Below are 18,608 nucleotides of genomic sequence, written 5' to 3'. Positions count from 1 at the left end.
AGAGTGTTATACTTTCTCTCCAAGTTTACTCCATAGCATTTGGTGTTGTGTGAAGCATTTGAGGCATCACACTTGGGGTGCTAGGCTCACAAGGTTTCAAGGAACATTTACAACAACAAAGTATGTAGTTCTATCCATTATTTATGTTAAAATTGTTCCCCATGTATGCTAGATAGGATCATAGCCTTGGAAATCAACTTTGCATGATAATTAGACAAACATAGATCCAAGGTTATTAGGGTTGCATGTACACTTAGGAAGTGTTAGAATGATCAAAACCCATCAGTTGCTTTGTCCAGAATATAAGAAGTTAAGATAGTCCATAAGTTCTTTCACATATTCACAGTGACTAACCAGAGAAGAGACAGAAGGCTCGATAGTATTGACAATCTGCAAATACAAACGAGCACCACTTTGTAGCCACAAATCAGAATCATCACCTTTGGGGGGATCAGATGTCAAATGAGAAGCCATTCCCATGCTTCGAAGGTAGATCCGAATAGTTTTGTTCCACTCAAAGAAATTGGAGCCATTAAGTTTGTTGTCGGCGAGTCTAGCAATTATCAGAAGCAACTCAGGTACTCGTGGACCACTGCTGCTAGATGATTTGTCTCCTCCGGACATCTTTATGAACTAGAAACAAATAAGAAAAGAGAACGACACTCACAGGATGCCCTAATCAGGAAACGGTGCACTCACAAGGTGCTGGAACACTGATGAACAGTACCGATGAACAGTGCCAGAATAGTGCTCGATGAACAATACTTCGTGAACAATACGCTTAATGCAAAAAACCCTCCAACCCTAAACCTCGCTCTGATACCATGTAAACTAGAAAATAGATTTAGGGTGAAAATAACCTTGTTAATTGTACACCTATTACAAGAAGATGTCAGAGTATATAAAGATACAGGATCCCTAGACATATGAAACCCTACGGGCCCATGGGCTAAAACTAGGTTAATGCATATGTACAATATTTACATTCCAATAGAAATGTACAAACATCTTAGCTGTGCTTACAAACAGTTGATGCAGGTATAGAAGTTATCACATAAAATCTTAACTAGAAAATGATTCTCTGATATTATATGGACTAAAAATGAGGTAGAAACTCATAAAAAAATCTTTTCTTCTGAAATTGCTCAACAAAGCCCCAGAATATAAACAAAAAACGGATCTAAGAAGGTTTTTTCAAACTTGGGGAATGTTTGAGTGAAGAAAATCGTGTGGATCCATATATATGAACTAAAAACAAAAATGAATCTACAGATCTAAGAGATTGTTAAGCAAGTTTGGACAGATCTTGGCAAGAAACAAGAAGATCTGAACAAATGATGGGTGGAAAGTATATATCTAAGCAAGCCCGATGTAATATGCAACAAATCTAAGAGAAAAACGAGCTTGAAACCAACTCAGGATTTTGCTACTTGCTCGAATCCGGGATGGCGCCAAATGATGCGACATCAGCTCCGACCACCTGCTCTAAGAAAGTGCTTCTACGTCAGAGACAGATCTACGAGGTCTCAACAGACAAAGTCGTTAGAGCTGCCCCAAGGACTGTGCCCCGGGAGTGGATTCTGACAGTTAAGTTAGATCATTTGTAGATCTGAAAAGGTTCTCTTTAGCTAGAGAGAACCATCTTGGTGTTGGTGGTGGTGTATGGTGGCTGACGACTGTAACAACCCAAAAATCAAAGGTAAAAATTTCATCTTTATTATAGCCAAACATTTATATCATTTATTTCAATCATTCCAAAACATCGTTAATTAAAAACATTTATCAGATTTCCTCCTAAAATCTATCATTGCAGAAATCATGGGTGTGTGCACTGCGATCAATCCGAGCCCTTCTTTTCCAAATCGATGATTCATGAAACAATAAACAAAACTGTAAGCACAAAGCTTAGTGAGTTCCCCAGAGCATACCCACACACAATCATGTATAACATATCATACTAGCTAATCAGCTATACAGAACGCATAAACCATGCAAGCCAATACATAAGGAAGCCCTGGAAACCCTCCAGGGTCTTACTCCGGGTGCCATGGGAACCCCCACATGGTCTTAGCCCAATGCCTCGGGACCCCCCCCCCCCCCCCGAGGTCTTCGACCTAGGATGCCAATGAAACCCTTCAAGGTCTTATACCTAAGTGCCTCGGGAACCCCCCGAGGTCTTTGACCTAGGATGCCAAGGAAACCCTCCATGGTCTTACACCTAAGTGCCCCGGGAATCCCCCGAGGTCTTTCATGCAAGCACAATCACAAAGCATATAAATTCACAGAGTGGCTAACACATATATTGTAACACATAATGAGCTGGCCTTGGTGCCTTAGACCCATTAGTAAGGTGAGGAGACTCACCTCGCACTACAGAAGCTTCCCGCATGAAATCATTAGCTGCTGCTTCGCCAGCTTCCCGAGTTGTCACTACCATTCTACCCCTGGCCCTGTATGATTCAAACTAAGGCCCAAATCCAAACCAAAAGCCCAACACTATAATGTCCGTAAATCCATCAATGGGCCAATTTTCCAAATTAGGCCCATACCTTTCTAATGGACCTTATACTAAAGCCCAATATTCTCCTTAGTCAATAATCCCGACCTAATTGGCCCACAAAGGCCCACAACAACCTAGTCCAAGAATTGGCCCAACCCGAGGCCCATAATGCGAAGTTCATTTCTATATTGGGCCACAAGGCCCAATAGGCCCAACTATTCCATTATTGGCCCAAAGATGCATTCAGGCCCAACTATCAACAAATCCAGGCCCAAAACCATTAGGGCCTAAAGGTCTGAAGTCCACAAAGGCCCAAGTCCTCTTGAGAGCGTACGCCCAACGTACCTCTTCTGTATGCTTAGCGTACTGAGCAAATGAATTGTACGCGTCGCGTACTACATAGTACGCCCAACGTACAAACAACTCATGCACAACATCCATTAAGTGCTTAATACTTGATCCAATAAGTCCAAATCACATATCTGAGCTATACTTAACGTTTAAACCCATAAAGTCACTAACTTGGTGACTTTGCATGCCCCAAACAAACCCAAACTCCAAAAATGGCATTCTACTTCCATAAAAGTGACCCTAACTCAAGCATGAACCCATTAAGACCATCAAGATGGCAACTTTCTTCCTTAGGGACTCAAATAGCATCAAGGGTGGCAACCCCAAGCCTAAAAACGGATTTGGAACCATAAAGCTTCAACCTTGGGACCAAAAAGAAACCAAAACCCAAAAATGGTAGATCTAAGAGATGAATGATCAAGTTCAAAGCTTTATACCTTCATGAAGTTGAAAATGGGTCCTAAAAGCCAGATCTATAAGCTCCTTCTGATTCCCTTCTTTGCAACAAGTTCCATCTTCTTGAAAGTGGGCCAAATATCCCAAAAATGGACTCCATAAGCTCCAAAATGCCACCAAGGTCGCTATATGACGATTTCTAGTGTTTAGAGGGGTGGAGGCTGAAGATATTAGGGTTTGATTATGATATAAGGAGTTTAAATAGGGTCCAAGACCCTAAAATAGGGTTCTGATCTGACGGAATTACGCCCAGCGTAATTCTGGTATGCCCAGCGTACTCCAGAGAACCTTCACGACCACTCTTGGTCATTACGCCCAACGTAATCCTAGGTACGCACAACGTAATCCCTTTTTCCCTAGTATGCTTTGCGTACTCTTTGTGTAAGCCCCGCGTACTCGGCTAAGCTTGAAAACCACGAAACTCTCGAAGGCCATAACTTCTTCGTTACAAGTCCGATTCCGATGATCCATATATCCACGGAAAGGTGACGAGAAGATCTACACTTCTAACGAATCAAACCTTTCTTAATACCTTTCGAACAAAAATCCATTTTCCACCAAAAGCCCAAACTACTACTTTACCGAAATACCCCTAGGTTCCAAAACACGAACCGAACACCCAAATCACTTCTAATACACCACCCGCACCCAAATGGGCCTAGATCCTACCTTTTCAAAGCCCTTAATCCTTATGATGACCAATATTCAGCCCACAGCCTCAGGCTAGGAATCGATTCAGAACAGGGTGTTACAACGGCGACGAGTGGTGACTGAGCCACCCGGCCGGAGTATAGTGTGGTAGCTGAGCCAAGGGGCCGACCCTCCTCCATGGAGGAGATACTATTCATCATATAGGGGACAATTAGGTAAAGGGGAATTAGGTCAGACTTTGGTCCATCCTAATTCAGGCCCAGCTAGCATCAACTGGGCGAGGCTGGCGGGCGGGCGCGCACCAGGCAAGGTTGGCGGGCATGCACCAGGAAAGGCTGGCAAGGGAGTGCCAGGCCAAAGAGCGCCAGGTCGGGCCGGCGGAAAAGTCCCCCGCAAGGCTGGCAAGGGAGTCCCCAACAAGGCTAGCAAGGGAGAGCCAGGCTAGGGAGCGCCAGGCCGGGTTGGCGGGAGAGTCCCCAACAAGGCTGACAAGGGAGTCCCCAGCAAGGCTGGCAAGGGAGAGCCAGGTCGGGCCGGCGAGAGAACTCCGGCAAGGCTGGCAAGGGAGAGCCAGGCAGGGTTGGCGGGAGCGCACCAGGCAAGGCTGGCATGCTAGAGCAGTTTAGGCCATGCTAATGGACCATATATCAACAAGCCCCCTAGTCCGATGTTATTGGTACGCAACCAATGACATTGGACTGGACTTAGTCATATAAACCAGCAGGAGAGTCCCCAACGAGGTTGGCAAGGGGGCGCCAGGCGAGGATGGCGCGCCAGAGCTGTCTAGGCCATGCTAATGGACCATATATCAACAATTGTAAATCTGAAGTATAAAAAGTTTGATGTTTATTTTATAGGCTATGACCAATTTAGCCTTCATTTTATCTCCCCAAATGACTATTTTGGCCCATCAGATTAGTAGCCTGGATTTTATCACCTGCAATGACCAATTTTCCCTTTAGTTTGTTGCTGAAATGACTAATTTACTCTTTCTTTGGCCCATCAAGTTAGGAGACCGAAAATTATCAACAACTGGAACACTTAGCATTGATTATACTATTGAGGATCTTTGGGTACTACTTGGGTTATGCAATAGCATATTAGTATAGAGAATGTTTATCTTTGTAATCTTTCATGTTTGATAAATAAATTAGATGGTTTGACTTTAAGTTGTTAAAATTTGATGTCTTAATAAAAGTTGCTTGAGAATTTTTTATCGGTTCAAAAAATTATTATACATCTTTACTTACATTCTCTAAAGTTCTAGTTAATAAAAAAACATGGAAGATAGTACAACTTGTGTTCCTTTTTTTTTTCTTTTTTATTTACTGTTATGGCACCCAAAACATATACCCTATTTGAATTTAGCAACTAATTCTAAAAAAATGGCTTTTTAGAAAATATAAGATTGATATTACTAAGTATTACTCTATTTTTATTTTTTGTAAATAAATACATATGGAGCACGGAGTGCACCATCTGTTGTTGAAGTCGAAGGTTTAAATATCAACTATAAGTACATATGAACCATGGGTGCATCATAATTTTGATTTTTTTTTTTAAAATTTGTATTGTTGACTCTCACTACTTTAGGTTGGAAACTGAATGAAACTAAAATATATTACATTTTTTGAGGCTGAACCATGGTGGTATTTCTTTAGCATGTTAATTGTAAATTTAAATTCATACATATGTTTGTTGGTATTTTGAGTAAAGATAGCAAAGTTGGCTGTTATGAAATGCCTTAGGGGCTGTTTGTTTACCTCTTAATTGAGAAATTAAGAGGCAGTCTCTTAAAAATTCAGATATAGGGTGTTTGGCAGCATCTTATTTTTTACCTCTTAAACTCAAAAAAACCTCTTAATTTTTCAGACTTGGCGTTGTATCTGGAAAAAAAAAAGGCACGCTCTTTCCCGTTTTGCCCAAAAGCGTATTCCCTCTCCTCTGTTCTATTTCACGAGACAACATCTTCTTCCCTCCTAACCATCTCCGACGACCTGCAACCCTCCGCCTCTACTCTTGCCACCGGCCGGTCACCGCCTCCGCTAGAGCCGTTTCCTGCGCCGCCGCTGCTCCGCCCTCCATCCCCGTTAATCTCGTCGATAACAACATCAGGTACGGCTGTATGCTACCGCCTGCTCTGCCCTTTATCCCCGTTAATCTCGTCGACAACAGCATCAGGTAATGGTTCTCTAAAATCGACTTTCTTCTAGGGTTAATTTAAGAACCCATTTCTGGAATCGGTATTGGATTGAAGTCTACACTTGAAATCATGATGCTCTTTTTGGTCTTTGTGGGTTTTTTTTACTGTGATGCTGTTTTTAGTATTTATCTTTTCAGTGTGATGGATTGAAGTCTACACATGAAATCGTATCCCCTAATTTGTTGTTACCTTTGACACATGATTTTGAAGACTAGTTCCTTTCCATCGGTTGTTAGGATTGTTATTTTTATGAAACTTGCTATGGTTTTTTCGAGAATCAGCAAGTGCATTTTTGGAATCAATGGTTTTGATTTTTGCTAATGGAAAGTTGTTCTGATTCTGAATCATTATAATCAAATCATAGGTTTTAAATCTTTATTGACTTGTTTTTGATAATGGGTATAATAGGTTGATGATTTCATCAGCATTAGGTTTGCTTAACAAGTTGATGTGTTATAATGAATGCATAATAGGTCGATTTGAAGATACTTCATGAAGCTGAAGATCTTGCTGGTAATTAATTATTTTTTATACGTTACAAAATGGTTGGTTTTCACATGGTGATATTAAACGGGAATGAAATTTGGTTGATCGGACTATTGTAACAAGAAGTAGCATTATATTTCTAGTTATTAGATTATTATTGCATTGTATTTTTCTATTAAAAGATTGAAAATAGAATGATAGAACTTCTTATAGCTTTCAAAGTATGATTCCTTAATAAGAAAAAGGTTGAAATTATGTTGTAATTGAAAGAAATCATAAAGAAGGGTAAAATTGTCATTTTTATTATTCAGCACAACAAATTCAGAGGTTCCAACCAAACAGCATTTGAAAATTCAGATCTTAAAAATTCAGACCCTCTTAGAAATTCAGACCTCTTAAAAATTCAGCTATTAAAAATTCAGATCCTACCAAACAACCCCTTACTCATACTCACATAATTGTGTTTCTAATTCCCAATGAAGTAACATGCTCTCCAACTAAAATTGCTTTTATCTTTATAAATTAATAATTTTTTTTATAATTCTTTGGTTTGTCCTATAATCTAAAATTATCAATAATGTTTTTTTTTCTTATTCGTGGAAACGACCTAGTTTATTATGTATATAATAAATTTAAAATTAAAATTCAAACACGTTAGTTTAAAAAAAAAATAAAAAATTTGTGTATAAATTTAGAAATTACGATATTTAACTAGGTATTAACGAAAAAGTGTATGATAAGTTGATAACATCAACGGATAATGGGGAAGGGAATATTTTCAAATGTATCATCTGTAATGTTGTAATTACTTGCTACCGTCTCCATTCTCTCTCTCTCTCTCTCCAAACTCCAAAGTCCAAACCTTCAACTGAGATCTAGGCGCTGCACTCAACTATACTTCTCAAATGGACCAGGGGCGGACCTCAAGTCCCGTTTACCCACGCAAATGGAGCAGCGAATCTAGCGCCACCCCCATTACCACCGCCGTTTCTTCATCTCCGGTCATGTCTCCGGGACGGTATCACCATTCCCGTTCATCCTCCACTACTGGCATTTCGAACATTAAGCGCAATCAAAACGTCGCTGCCAAAGCTGCAGCTCAACGTCTCGCCCAGGTCATGGCTTCTCAGGCTACTGACATTGACGGCGACGACGACGACGATGACGATGATCTTGACTTCCGATTTGCTCCCCCCTCTATAAACAGGAGGCCTCCCGTTAATGCTAACAAAGTTACAACTGCCAAAGCTGCTGCTACTGCTACCAGGCCTTCCATTCCATCTGCTACTAGCAATAATAAGATCACCGGATCCCCTTCACCTTCGGTAATTCTACATTAATTTTATGTCTTGACTTCAATTTGACTTGTGTTGTCGTAGAGTTAGTTATCGACTACATTTTTATATTACACCGTTTAGGAATATTATGGTGCAGTTGTTCTTAATATAGTGTGAAAATGGACTCGATTAGAGAGCTTTAACAATCTATGCTCTAAACATAAAGCAAAGCTGTGGAATGGAAAACAAATGATGGGATCTTAAAGTTAATAATGACTGACGGGTGTTTATCTTGGTCATATTCTTTCACATGATGGAAATTAGAATCTTATCATCATAATGTTGGAAATGCCACCCAAAGGAACCATGCTTACTTGGTCAATCTTGCGTTGGACCAGATGACAGCAGAAATAGGTGGACAACAATCTAGAAGCATACGATGTAGCTTCCTTTCAAAAGTCTCTTAACTTCTTTTTAGTTGGAAGAAAAGTGCCTTGTGCATTGTAACATATGCAAAATCTGAGAATGAAATGATTGTGTGTCCACCCACGGTTATGTAGATTGTAGACGAGTTAAATCCTATGTTGTTGACTATCACACCAAATAAATACGTGAGAAGCTTGAGTCACTTGTAAAGAAATATATCTGCCATGTAGGAAGAGGGGGTAAAGCTGTACGTATTTAACCACAAAGCTCTTTTATTTTTGTAGATTTTACCATCTGGTGATTGGTTACCAGAACTTTTTGTTAGCACAGTTGGTTTGAGAGATTCCTTTACATAATATTAAGTACTAGTATTATGCATGTGCGAGAACTGATTCACATCTTGCATGCCATCCTTTTCCACTTACAAGTGTGTGCTTAATTTTGTGCGGAAGCAGACACATATAGAAAAGAGTGAAAGACATGTTCATTTAACAACTACATAGACATCCATGACACGTGGCAATTAAAAAGAGATGGTAAACTGTACCAATAACATGACAGACCCACGGGCAGTGTCGGTGTTCCCAGATTTGAATCAAGACTTCCATTATAGAATTGCACTCCCTAACCGTCAACTATAGTCAGGATGCTAGCTTTTTTTTTTTTTTTTTTTAATAACCAAATGGATTAAAATTCCTTTGAGTTGATCGATTTGGTCGTGCCTAAGAAGATGGAAAAGCAAAAATTAAGTGTATCCATGGTTTTAAAAATCAGTTGAGGTGTACGCCTGCCTCAAGGCGAAAGCACCTACATATCTGTGAACAATGTGATCCTCAATCGTGAACCATAATATTTTTGACCTGGAGGTCTAGAAGAGAGTCTAAAGCACCATTGCATGCCTTGGCCATGGCTGCAAGTTGTGATGTATGCGAGTCCACATAGAACAATGCATGAGGAGCCTCTCGTGAACTATACATATGACTTGGAGAGGAAGATAAACTCATGGAAGCATGATGGCTGGCTGCTAATGACTAGGTAAAAAAATCATGGGTTCAAAGTTTCTCAACTGAAAACTCTAATCCAGGTACGGTTTTGTTGATACCTTTTTACATGTATAAATATATCATCATATTGGTGACCGTTGATTTCAGCTGCTGCATTATGTTTCTGATCCTCAGTTTTTATTTTATTTAATTTTTTTTTATGATTTTATGTTGCTCATTGTCAGCCTTGTGTTGCTTGTTAACACATATTTTTGTTTCCCTTTTTCTGCATCTCCCTTTGCGGAGAACTCACAGCATATTGAGTGTCGTTAAAACATTAAGGTCAAGATAATCTGTGAGCTCTTTTGCTACTTCTTTTGATATCAAGAATCAGCGTAGAAGTTTTATTACGTATTATACTTACTTTTCTATCATTGTAAAAAAGACATTCCACTTCTACCCTTTGTTCTTATTTATATGGTAGCGTAGAATCATAATCTATCTTGAATCTAACAACACCAAAGTTCAATGATCTTAAACGTTCGATAAATAATTAGTTGGTCTTCCACCAACATTTGCATCATGAATCAAGACTTTGTCAAGTATGACAGGTTTGATGGATACAATTTTACAAGGCAGGGCTTCTTCCACCTACTTTCGCATTACGAATCAAGACTTTGTAAGTTGGACATGTTTGATGGATACAAATCATACGAGGTGGGCCGATAAGGTGAAGTTCTTATTGGTGGTCTTGAATATATTCTACGTGTTGGAACCCATGTTGTCACTGATGCTTGACTATACCAACGATTTCTTGCGGTAATTAAAAAACAAAGAATTCAAAAGAAGGATGAGGCATTAGTGATGCTGAATGACCTTATGCCTCGACAACGTATCCGAGTGTCTAAGTACTAAGACTTTTTTATGTCTTAGTATAGGTATTAGCAAATTGAAAGCACTTTCCACATCTCTTCGAGAAATCTTCTAGGTGGTTGCCATTATTGCATAACTCACACTCGTTGAAGGATTTTTCCAAAAAGTGATAAAAAGTACGAGGATTACATCTTAGATGATTTGAAGCATCTTCAAATTGAAGAAAAGGCTAACAATAAGGATAAAGAGGGGTAGGTCCAGACGGAATGCACATCACGTTCTGGCACAAAGTTTTAGCAATAGGGCATCCATAATGATTTAATTAAAAGGAATTTAGGACCAAAGAAGGGGGACTTTAAGAGGCCAACACGTCGACAACCTGAACTACAACTTAGCCTGAGAGAAGCGCAGAATGCATGTTGCATAGAGAAAGTAAGACATTGTGCTTGATAATGGTATCAAACACGAACACATATCACTATTTATTCCTGAACAAGTAGTTTGGTAATAAAAAGATAGATCCCTACTCTAAGTTGGGAGGCAAAGCTATTAAAATTCATATTTGTTGGATATGTGAACAATAGTAAGGTTTACAGATACAACATAAAGAATAATGTCTAATTGTTGAATCGAGAGTTGTGAAATTCTTTAAGATAGGTTTTCAAAATATGTTGGAAGCTTAAATCCTCTTGATACTTAAGTATAATCGCATGAGAACTCGGGAACCTCAAGGAAGATGGACGTACCATGACAAAGTACGAGAGCTAGAGAGGAAAGAGGATTTCTTGTTGTACCCGATTGAAGGGACACCAAAGAAAGTGACAAGAGGGGTCGTATTTACAACAAAATATAAATGGAGACGTAAACACCTTTGAGGAGGCTACATTACGAAGAGATTCTCAATTTTAGAAGTAAGCATTTAATACTGAGAAGTATTTACTTGGAAGTTATTAGAACTTCCAAGGGTGTGTGAGCCGTAGGATCCAAGTAGGCATGCATAAGAAAACTTTAACCCATTTGCATCAATATTTGTCTTTAAAGCAAAATTAGTTGCTAAGGATACATGAATAATCTCAACGATAACCAATACCACAATCATCAGAAATGTTGATGAGAAGAATAGCTAATGAGGATGATTAGGATGAGTAAAACATAATTGAGAAATGGAGATAAAGAGATATTCAGGAGAAGAATTGTAATTTCATTCACAACCTATATATATATATATATATATATATATATATATATATATACACACATACACACACACATTTTGCCTTGTTCACTAGTTTATTGTCCTCATCTTTTGATCACCAACATCCCTTAATACTAAAGTTCCACCTTGCATTTGAAACTCAATGGTGTGATTTAAAAAATTAAATAGGACCTTCCTCAATTTAATTTACCCTGGATCATCCAATATTATATCTCATTACCTTAAGGGAATGAGAAACACATCAGTTGAAAAGTGTTGCATACTTGCATCCTCCATTGGAATCCTTCTATCATAGTATCGCATATTACCCTGTCCCCATTTATTACTCCTATTGATATAGGACCCTTTTTTGATATTTTGCACCCAAGTTTCTTAGCCAAGTCAACATCCATGAAATCATGGGTAATACTAATGTCAAACAATAATTGTAGTCCCCTTTTCCTGGCATGCCTAGTGATAATTACCTTTTTCAGTTAAGCGTTGCAAAGATAAGTGTGCAAATTCAGTTGGTTAAACCTCTTCTTTACTTTCCTTTGTGTTTTCATCCTGCCATCCGTACAACGATTGCCAAAAGTATATTTTTCATCACAAATGCAACAAAGGCCTTTAGATCTCATTCCTTCCATCTTTGCTGGAGTTAAAGTGGTATGATACGTTGGGTTAGGGTTGCTTTAGAAGTTGTGACATATTTGTGTCAAGATGCAACAACCACGTGAGACAACTCATAGGAAATGGACCATAAATGTTGTTTTTACCAAGTCATGTGGAAACTCATCCACTCAACAAGCATACAAGGACTAAAGAGAGACTTCTTTGGTCAGAGCTACTACCAAAGACGTTGACCTGAAACCACATAGAATCGTTTAGTGATATGCTAACCTAACCTGGATTTAGTGCTCTTATGTTTTTATCCACCAGTTTTGAATTTTAATGGGTAACACCATGTATAAGATAGAGATAGTAACGGGGTTGAGATTGTACTCTTAAGACCGTTGTAGAGACAGTTTTAGGATAAAGATATTATAAACTTTGCCTAGAGGTCGTGCCACCTCAAATAAAAATTTCTAACTGTTTTAGAGTAATGAGTGAATATTTAAGAGGATGGACTTATCCTAACTGCTATTAAGTTGCAAGTTGCAACATTCATGGTTTCAACCCAAAGGTTTAACCTGATGTGACATTGTATATCTTTATGACAAAAACCTTTCCTTGATCCGTTGAATGGTAAAATCACGTTTTCCTAAAACTGTCCTTGATGGATAAGCTGCTTATTATAGTTTTTGTAAATTTTCGTTATAGCCAAGCAAGCTAAATGCTAGGTTTGCATTGTTTTGGTTAGCTAGTAGGTAGGAGCATTGTTGAGGAAAGCCAGGCACCAATAACATTGACCGGAAGGCCATCAAAAACAAATAGCATGCTGCCATCAAGCAAAACATCTTTGAGGACCCCGATAGCTATACCTCCTATTGATCCTCCAACCAACAAACAAAAAGACAAAAGGTAAAACAGAAGCAACTCAAGTCCAAGTCTGTCATGATTGCTAATCTAGCCCATGATTTGTTTGTTGAATTGCAGATTTCAGTTGGAAATAGGAGAAATTAACTTGAAAAATGCAGGAGACAGGCGAGAAGCTTCTGCACTTCGTGATGAAGTAATTATGTTGTAACAAACTTTTCTTGTTTCCTTCAGTTTCAGCTTCAGTGATGTACAATTCGTTAACTTGTGCTATTTCATGCAGCTTGATATGCTACAAGAAGAGAATGACAATGTCCTTGAGAAGGTGGGTTCTAATTGTGGTATTCTTTGTTTATATATCTGGTCTTCATTGTTCAATTTATATTGTGCAGCTCAGGTTTGCTGAAGAAAGTTGTCAGGATGCAGAGATGAGGGTTAAGGAGCTTGAGAAGCAGGTGCTCACCCATATTCTTCTTATTTTGTGTCTGTCATATTCATATATTGGGATCTAAAAGGTTACATACATACTTCCCATTCCCACTGAAATAATAAATATGCTCTAATCTAATTGTTTCACAATTTTGAACGTCAAGAGTTATGACACTCATATCCCTAATTGGACTTGGTATTTTTAAATCTGAGCCCCTCCTTTTATTCACTTCATTAGCTATTAGTTTTTTCTTGCTAGTTATCATTCTTAATCTTTCAACGTATCATTTAGGTGGCTGCTCTTGGTGAAGGAATATCTTTGGAAGCGAAACTGTTAAGCAGGTTAATAATATCCTACCAAATGCATTAGTGTCATTGTATTCTCTTTATTGCTGCCTTCTCACAACGCTGATCTATGCAATTTCAATGTGTATGTTTTTAGGAAGGAAGCTGCATTGCGCCAAAGAGAGGTTGCTATATCTGTTGAATGATTTTTTTTTTTTTTTTTTTTTTTTTTTTTTTTTTTAATGTTCTTTAAGTTACTGGCCTTCAGACAGTTGATAATATATATATATATATATATATATATATATATATATATTTATGTTCTTGAAGTTACTTCTCACCATTGATTTACTTGTACATCATTGACAGGATGCACTGAAAGAGGCCAAAAAAGCTAAAGATGGAGCTAACGAACAAGTTGTATCCCTTCGCTCTCAAGTTAAGGTGGGTGGATCAAATTATCTTTTGTCCTTGAATGTTAACAAGTTCTGTGACAATCTAAGGTCATGGATTATAAATTTAAACATTAGCTTTTATGTGGGAAATAAGTTCAAACACTTGAGATGTTTGAAGTAATTATGTTACATAAAAAAGACTTTGACCTCTATATATTCTCACCAGAAATAGGTTTTACCAAGATAAATATCTTCAGAAGCAGCTTAAGTACAAGCCATCATTTCCCTCCATTCTAAGTCTAACTCACTGTTTGAATGCTTGCTTGTCTTAAGCTTCAGTTCCCATCTATGTTGTCTCCATGACTAACTTGAACCTTCACCCAATTGAAAAACTCTGGAAAATTTGTCCTCCAATCCTTTCCATATGGAAGCAGCTTACTTATGTTAGAATTAGAATATGCCATGGTTCTTTATTAACAATGTTTGTGACTTTTAAGGAAGGACTTACCCATTTGCATTATTTAGATTTTATGTGTGAGCTTGATGCTTAGCAATAAGGCATACAGATTCAGTAATGACAGATTTACTTAATCTTAAGCAGCTAACATTCTTAACACATCTTACAACACCCAAGAGTGAAGTATTCTTTTCTTAGAACTAGAAGCATCCTACAGTTTATGTCCACTTATTTGGATGAACTAATCAATGCTAGTGATCAATTCTTGACTGATGCTACATACTTACCATACTGTGATTGACTTGTTCACTTCATGCACACTAATAACAAACACCTTATATAGAGTGTCACTGTGTGTGTGTGTGTGTTGTAACAGCCACAGGTACATTGTCCGGTGGATTGGACCATAAGCTCATGACATGTTATGCAATAATAATAAATCATGCTTTCTTTTCAACATAAAATACATGCTTCCTATCCTTAGCAATAAAATGCCCCTTTTCTAAATCCCATTCCATGTTTGAAACTATATGTGACACATGACGATGCATAAAACCTACTTGTTTGAATTTTGACACGTAGAGTAGACTCATATGCTTATATCATTACGTTATCTTTCATGCTTAATCATTACATTATTTTTCATCATAAACTTTATCATTGTACTTTCATAGGAAACAGAAAATAACCATTTTGATATTTCTCTTTCAAAAATCATTGTCTCACGCGCTCACCTTTGCCTTTGGTCCAAATGGTGAACCTAGACACATATATACTTGCAACCTTGAGATTTCCCAATAGCTATGCAATGTTGCAAAAGCTGCTAGGAGGTACTCTGTCAGGGACCCTAATTTGTAAAGCATTTATTTTTATTTAAAAAAACGACTAAAAGTTCGTATCGATGTATAAGTTCTTTGAGGTGTTAGAAATTCATGAGCTTCACTGATTGTCAGAATATCTTCATTAATATTATGCACAATGCAGAATGCATTCTTGTATTTTACTTTTCATTTGAAAATTAGGTTAGTTGGCGAATGTTTTTCCTTTGATTTGGTGTAAATGTGTAATTGCAAAGTTCCATGCCCATTTTTGAAATTGAAGCATACATATATTGGTGTTATAAATAAAAGTGAGATAACAACCAAATTATTTGGAAAATGTGGGAAGTTGATGTGGTAAGATGGATGGATGGTTTTTGGGAGGATATAGTACGTAATGTATTCTATTAACATGAAACAGAAAGCAAAAGATGAGGGTGCAGGTGTTGTGGAACAACTTGAGGGAATTGAGTCTGAAGTTAAAGCACTTCAGTCCATGACACAAAGGATGGTTTTGAGTCAGAGTGAGATGGTATGTAATATGTAATATGTGTGTGGAATTGGATTTCTATGCTATTATTTTCCAACACATAATATAACATAATCATATTGATATTGATATTGCTTATTGCTTTATTGCAGGAGGAAGTAGTACTTAAGCGGTGCTGGCTTGCACGCTACTGGGGTTTAGCTGTGCGACATGGTATGATATTACTATTGGTAGTACAAGCAAGCAGAACCAGTTTGTTACTGTTTATGCCTAAAGCCTAAAGCCTAAAGCCTAATCTATGGGATTCATTTGGTTGGTTTGTAGGCATTTGTGGTGATATTGCGGTGTCTAAGCATGAGTATTGGTCATCTTTGGCACCTCTTCCCTTTGAAGTTGTGGTTTCAGCTGGCCAAAAGGCAAAGGAAGAATGCTGGGAAAAAGGCATGTAACTCCACTCATCCTTTAATATCTATATATATAGCCATGTGTGCAAAGGAAGAAAGGCATTCAGTTCCAGGCTTTTTTTTTTTTTTTTTTTTAAAATTACAAGAGACCAAAATAAACCCCATTCTACATATTTACAAGAAATAATAAAAAAAACGTTATTAAATAAGTTGGATGGATTGAACAGGCGACGAGAATCTGGAAAGGAGGAGTAAGGTTGTCGGGGACTTGAATGATTTAACAAGCGAAGGGAATATTGAGAGTATGCTCTCTGTTGAAATGGGTTTGAAGGAGCTTTCTTGCTTGAAGGTTGGTTTTCTATTGCTTTTCCTACTTTCCCTATTTATATATATATATATATATATATATATATATATATTGATGTGATTCACATACATAACTTAAGAGTTAAGAATAAGAATAACATGCATAGGTTGAAGATGGCATTGTGCTTGCACTGGCCCAACTGCGCCGTCTAAACTCTGCTCGCCTCACTATGTCTATATCAGGTATTTCATGTAAAACTTGTGTTCAAGATGTAATTCCTCTTTCACATTTTCTGCTGTATATATTTTTATGCAGATGCCAAGTCTTCTGGCGACCCAAAGTTTATGGAGGCATTTGGTAAGTTATACGAAAACAAACTGGATGGATATTATTATTATTATTATTATTAACTAAGAACCCAAGGTTAGGTCACACTAAAAAAATATAAATTTACTTATTCTATATAGTAAATAATTTATGTTTTACTCTAGACCTAGAAATGTGTTGTGTTATGTTTCTTGCAGAACTGAGCCCAGAGGAGTCTGAAGATGTTCTCTTCAAAGAGGTAACTAAGCCTGTTTGTCTGCCTCCATTAATGTCTCTGGGATTCCAGTCACTGAAATTAAATATGCTATTTACACTATCTCAGCATTTGGATAATCTCCAATCTATTATATATAACAAACATTCAAACAATCATATCATATGTATACAGAAAGAAAGACGTTGTTGACCCTTTTTACAGGCATGGCTTACATATTTTTGGAGTAGAGCCAAAGGCCATGGTATTGAGGAGGAAACCGCTAAGTCACGGCTTCAATTTTGGATTAGCCGCAGTGCACATTCGCCCACCTCACATGATGCGGTTGATGGTAACCAAATAATCATTTATATCAGGGACAGGGTTGTTAAATGCAAAAAATAGCATTACTTTGAAAAATATACCCACTTCTAGCAATGATCTCTAAATAGTAAATACAAAATGCACTTCACTACACTGGGTAGATTTTCCAAAGTACAATGCCTTAATAACAAAATTCTCCTAAATACAATGCTCTAATAGAAAGAAACGAAACCAGGAGGCCATAATACACAAAAGGATATTGCTATTTCTTGCATTTAACCCTTTATATGATTACTGTGCAGTTGAGCAAGGGTTGATGGAGCTAAGAAAATTAGGTATTGAGCATCGCCTCTGGGAAGCATCAAGGCCAGGAAGTTGAGATATAACATCAGTGCAAAGCATACCAAAAAAACGTTCAACATTGGAATCTTAATAGAGATGTTTTATTCTTTGATAATATAGTAACAAGAAAGTCACGTTCCTTAGAGTTGATTAACCTAGTTATGGATCTTAAATGAGGATTCTTTTTGGTCAAGTATAAGCATCTCCATTTCGAATGCTTAGTGTTGAAATTGTGTTGTTAAGATGCTCTTTGGGAGAACCTAAACTATTTGAGCTACTAATAGTTGAAATGGACAAGGCTTTTTTGTAACATTATAACATCAACCACCACAAATGTAACATCTGTGTCTCTACCCGTACAGAATTCTTTATATATATATATATATATATATATATATATATATATATATATATATATATATATATATATATATATATATATTCGGGGGTTTGTGCACATTTTAGAAACCAGCAATGTTAAATAATTTGTTGGTGGGGTTGAATCTGCCAATATGCCAAACCCCAGGGACCAAAGATGCCAAAGCTCAAACTTGCATGTCTTCATCCTCATACAACGATGCAAGTTGCGTTTTATTCTTTTGGATGTACAAAACTCGATTTTAAATCGCTGAAATATCGAGAATAGCAGGATTTTGTGTTCTAGAATATTTTCTGTCGAGCTTAGCTGGTTCTAACCATGGTTAAGGTCGTTCCTAGTCCATTTGAGAACAAGACTGCTTCTGAAAAAAAGAATGACCATCTCGAAATGCTCTCAAAGTTTCATTTTTGCGTGTTTATGGAGTCTTTATGTATTAAACTAATGCAGTTAGTTTTCAAGCTCTTGAATCTGTTCCAGATCAGCAAGTTGCCAGGACTAATACTTGACACTCTTAACTCATTTAGTCTTGTGTTGGTGCCTAGAACAAAAAAACAACACCTTGATACTCGATTTTGTCCCAA

General features: G+C 37.6%; 1 protein-coding gene across 2 annotated transcripts; it reads left to right on the top strand.

Annotated features, from left to right (window-relative positions):
* Positions 1-7,411: 7,411 nt before the first annotated feature.
* LOC145070553 (myosin) lies at positions 7,412-17,966 on the top strand. Of its 2 annotated transcripts, XM_079017492.1 has the most exons (17): positions 7,413-7,972; positions 12,762-12,922; positions 12,998-13,073; positions 13,161-13,202; positions 13,270-13,332; positions 13,599-13,648; positions 13,749-13,776; positions 13,961-14,035; positions 15,683-15,793; positions 15,904-15,964; positions 16,076-16,192; positions 16,383-16,504; positions 16,629-16,704; positions 16,778-16,819; positions 16,987-17,027; positions 17,208-17,334; positions 17,609-17,966. In XM_079017492.1, exons 1-17 carry the CDS (start codon positions 7,553-7,555, stop codon positions 17,683-17,685), a joined length of 1,689 nt encoding a protein of 562 aa, XP_078873618.1. In that variant the 5' UTR covers positions 7,413-7,552; the 3' UTR covers positions 17,686-17,966. The 2 variants fall into 2 exon arrangements, with proteins under 2 accessions (XP_078873619.1, XP_078873618.1); XM_079017493.1 differs by lacking the exon at positions 17,609-17,966 and having other exon boundaries at positions 7,412-7,972; positions 17,178-17,312.
* Positions 17,967-18,608: the final 642 nt, after the last annotated feature.

Source organism: Lactuca serriola, chromosome 8 (genome assembly GCF_051521515.1).
Source record: "Lactuca serriola cultivar US96UC23 chromosome 8, Lser_US96UC23_V15, whole genome shotgun sequence".
Lineage (NCBI taxonomy): Eukaryota > Viridiplantae > Streptophyta > Magnoliopsida > Asterales > Asteraceae > Lactuca > Lactuca serriola.
This window is presented reverse-complemented; position numbering and strand designations above follow the sequence as displayed.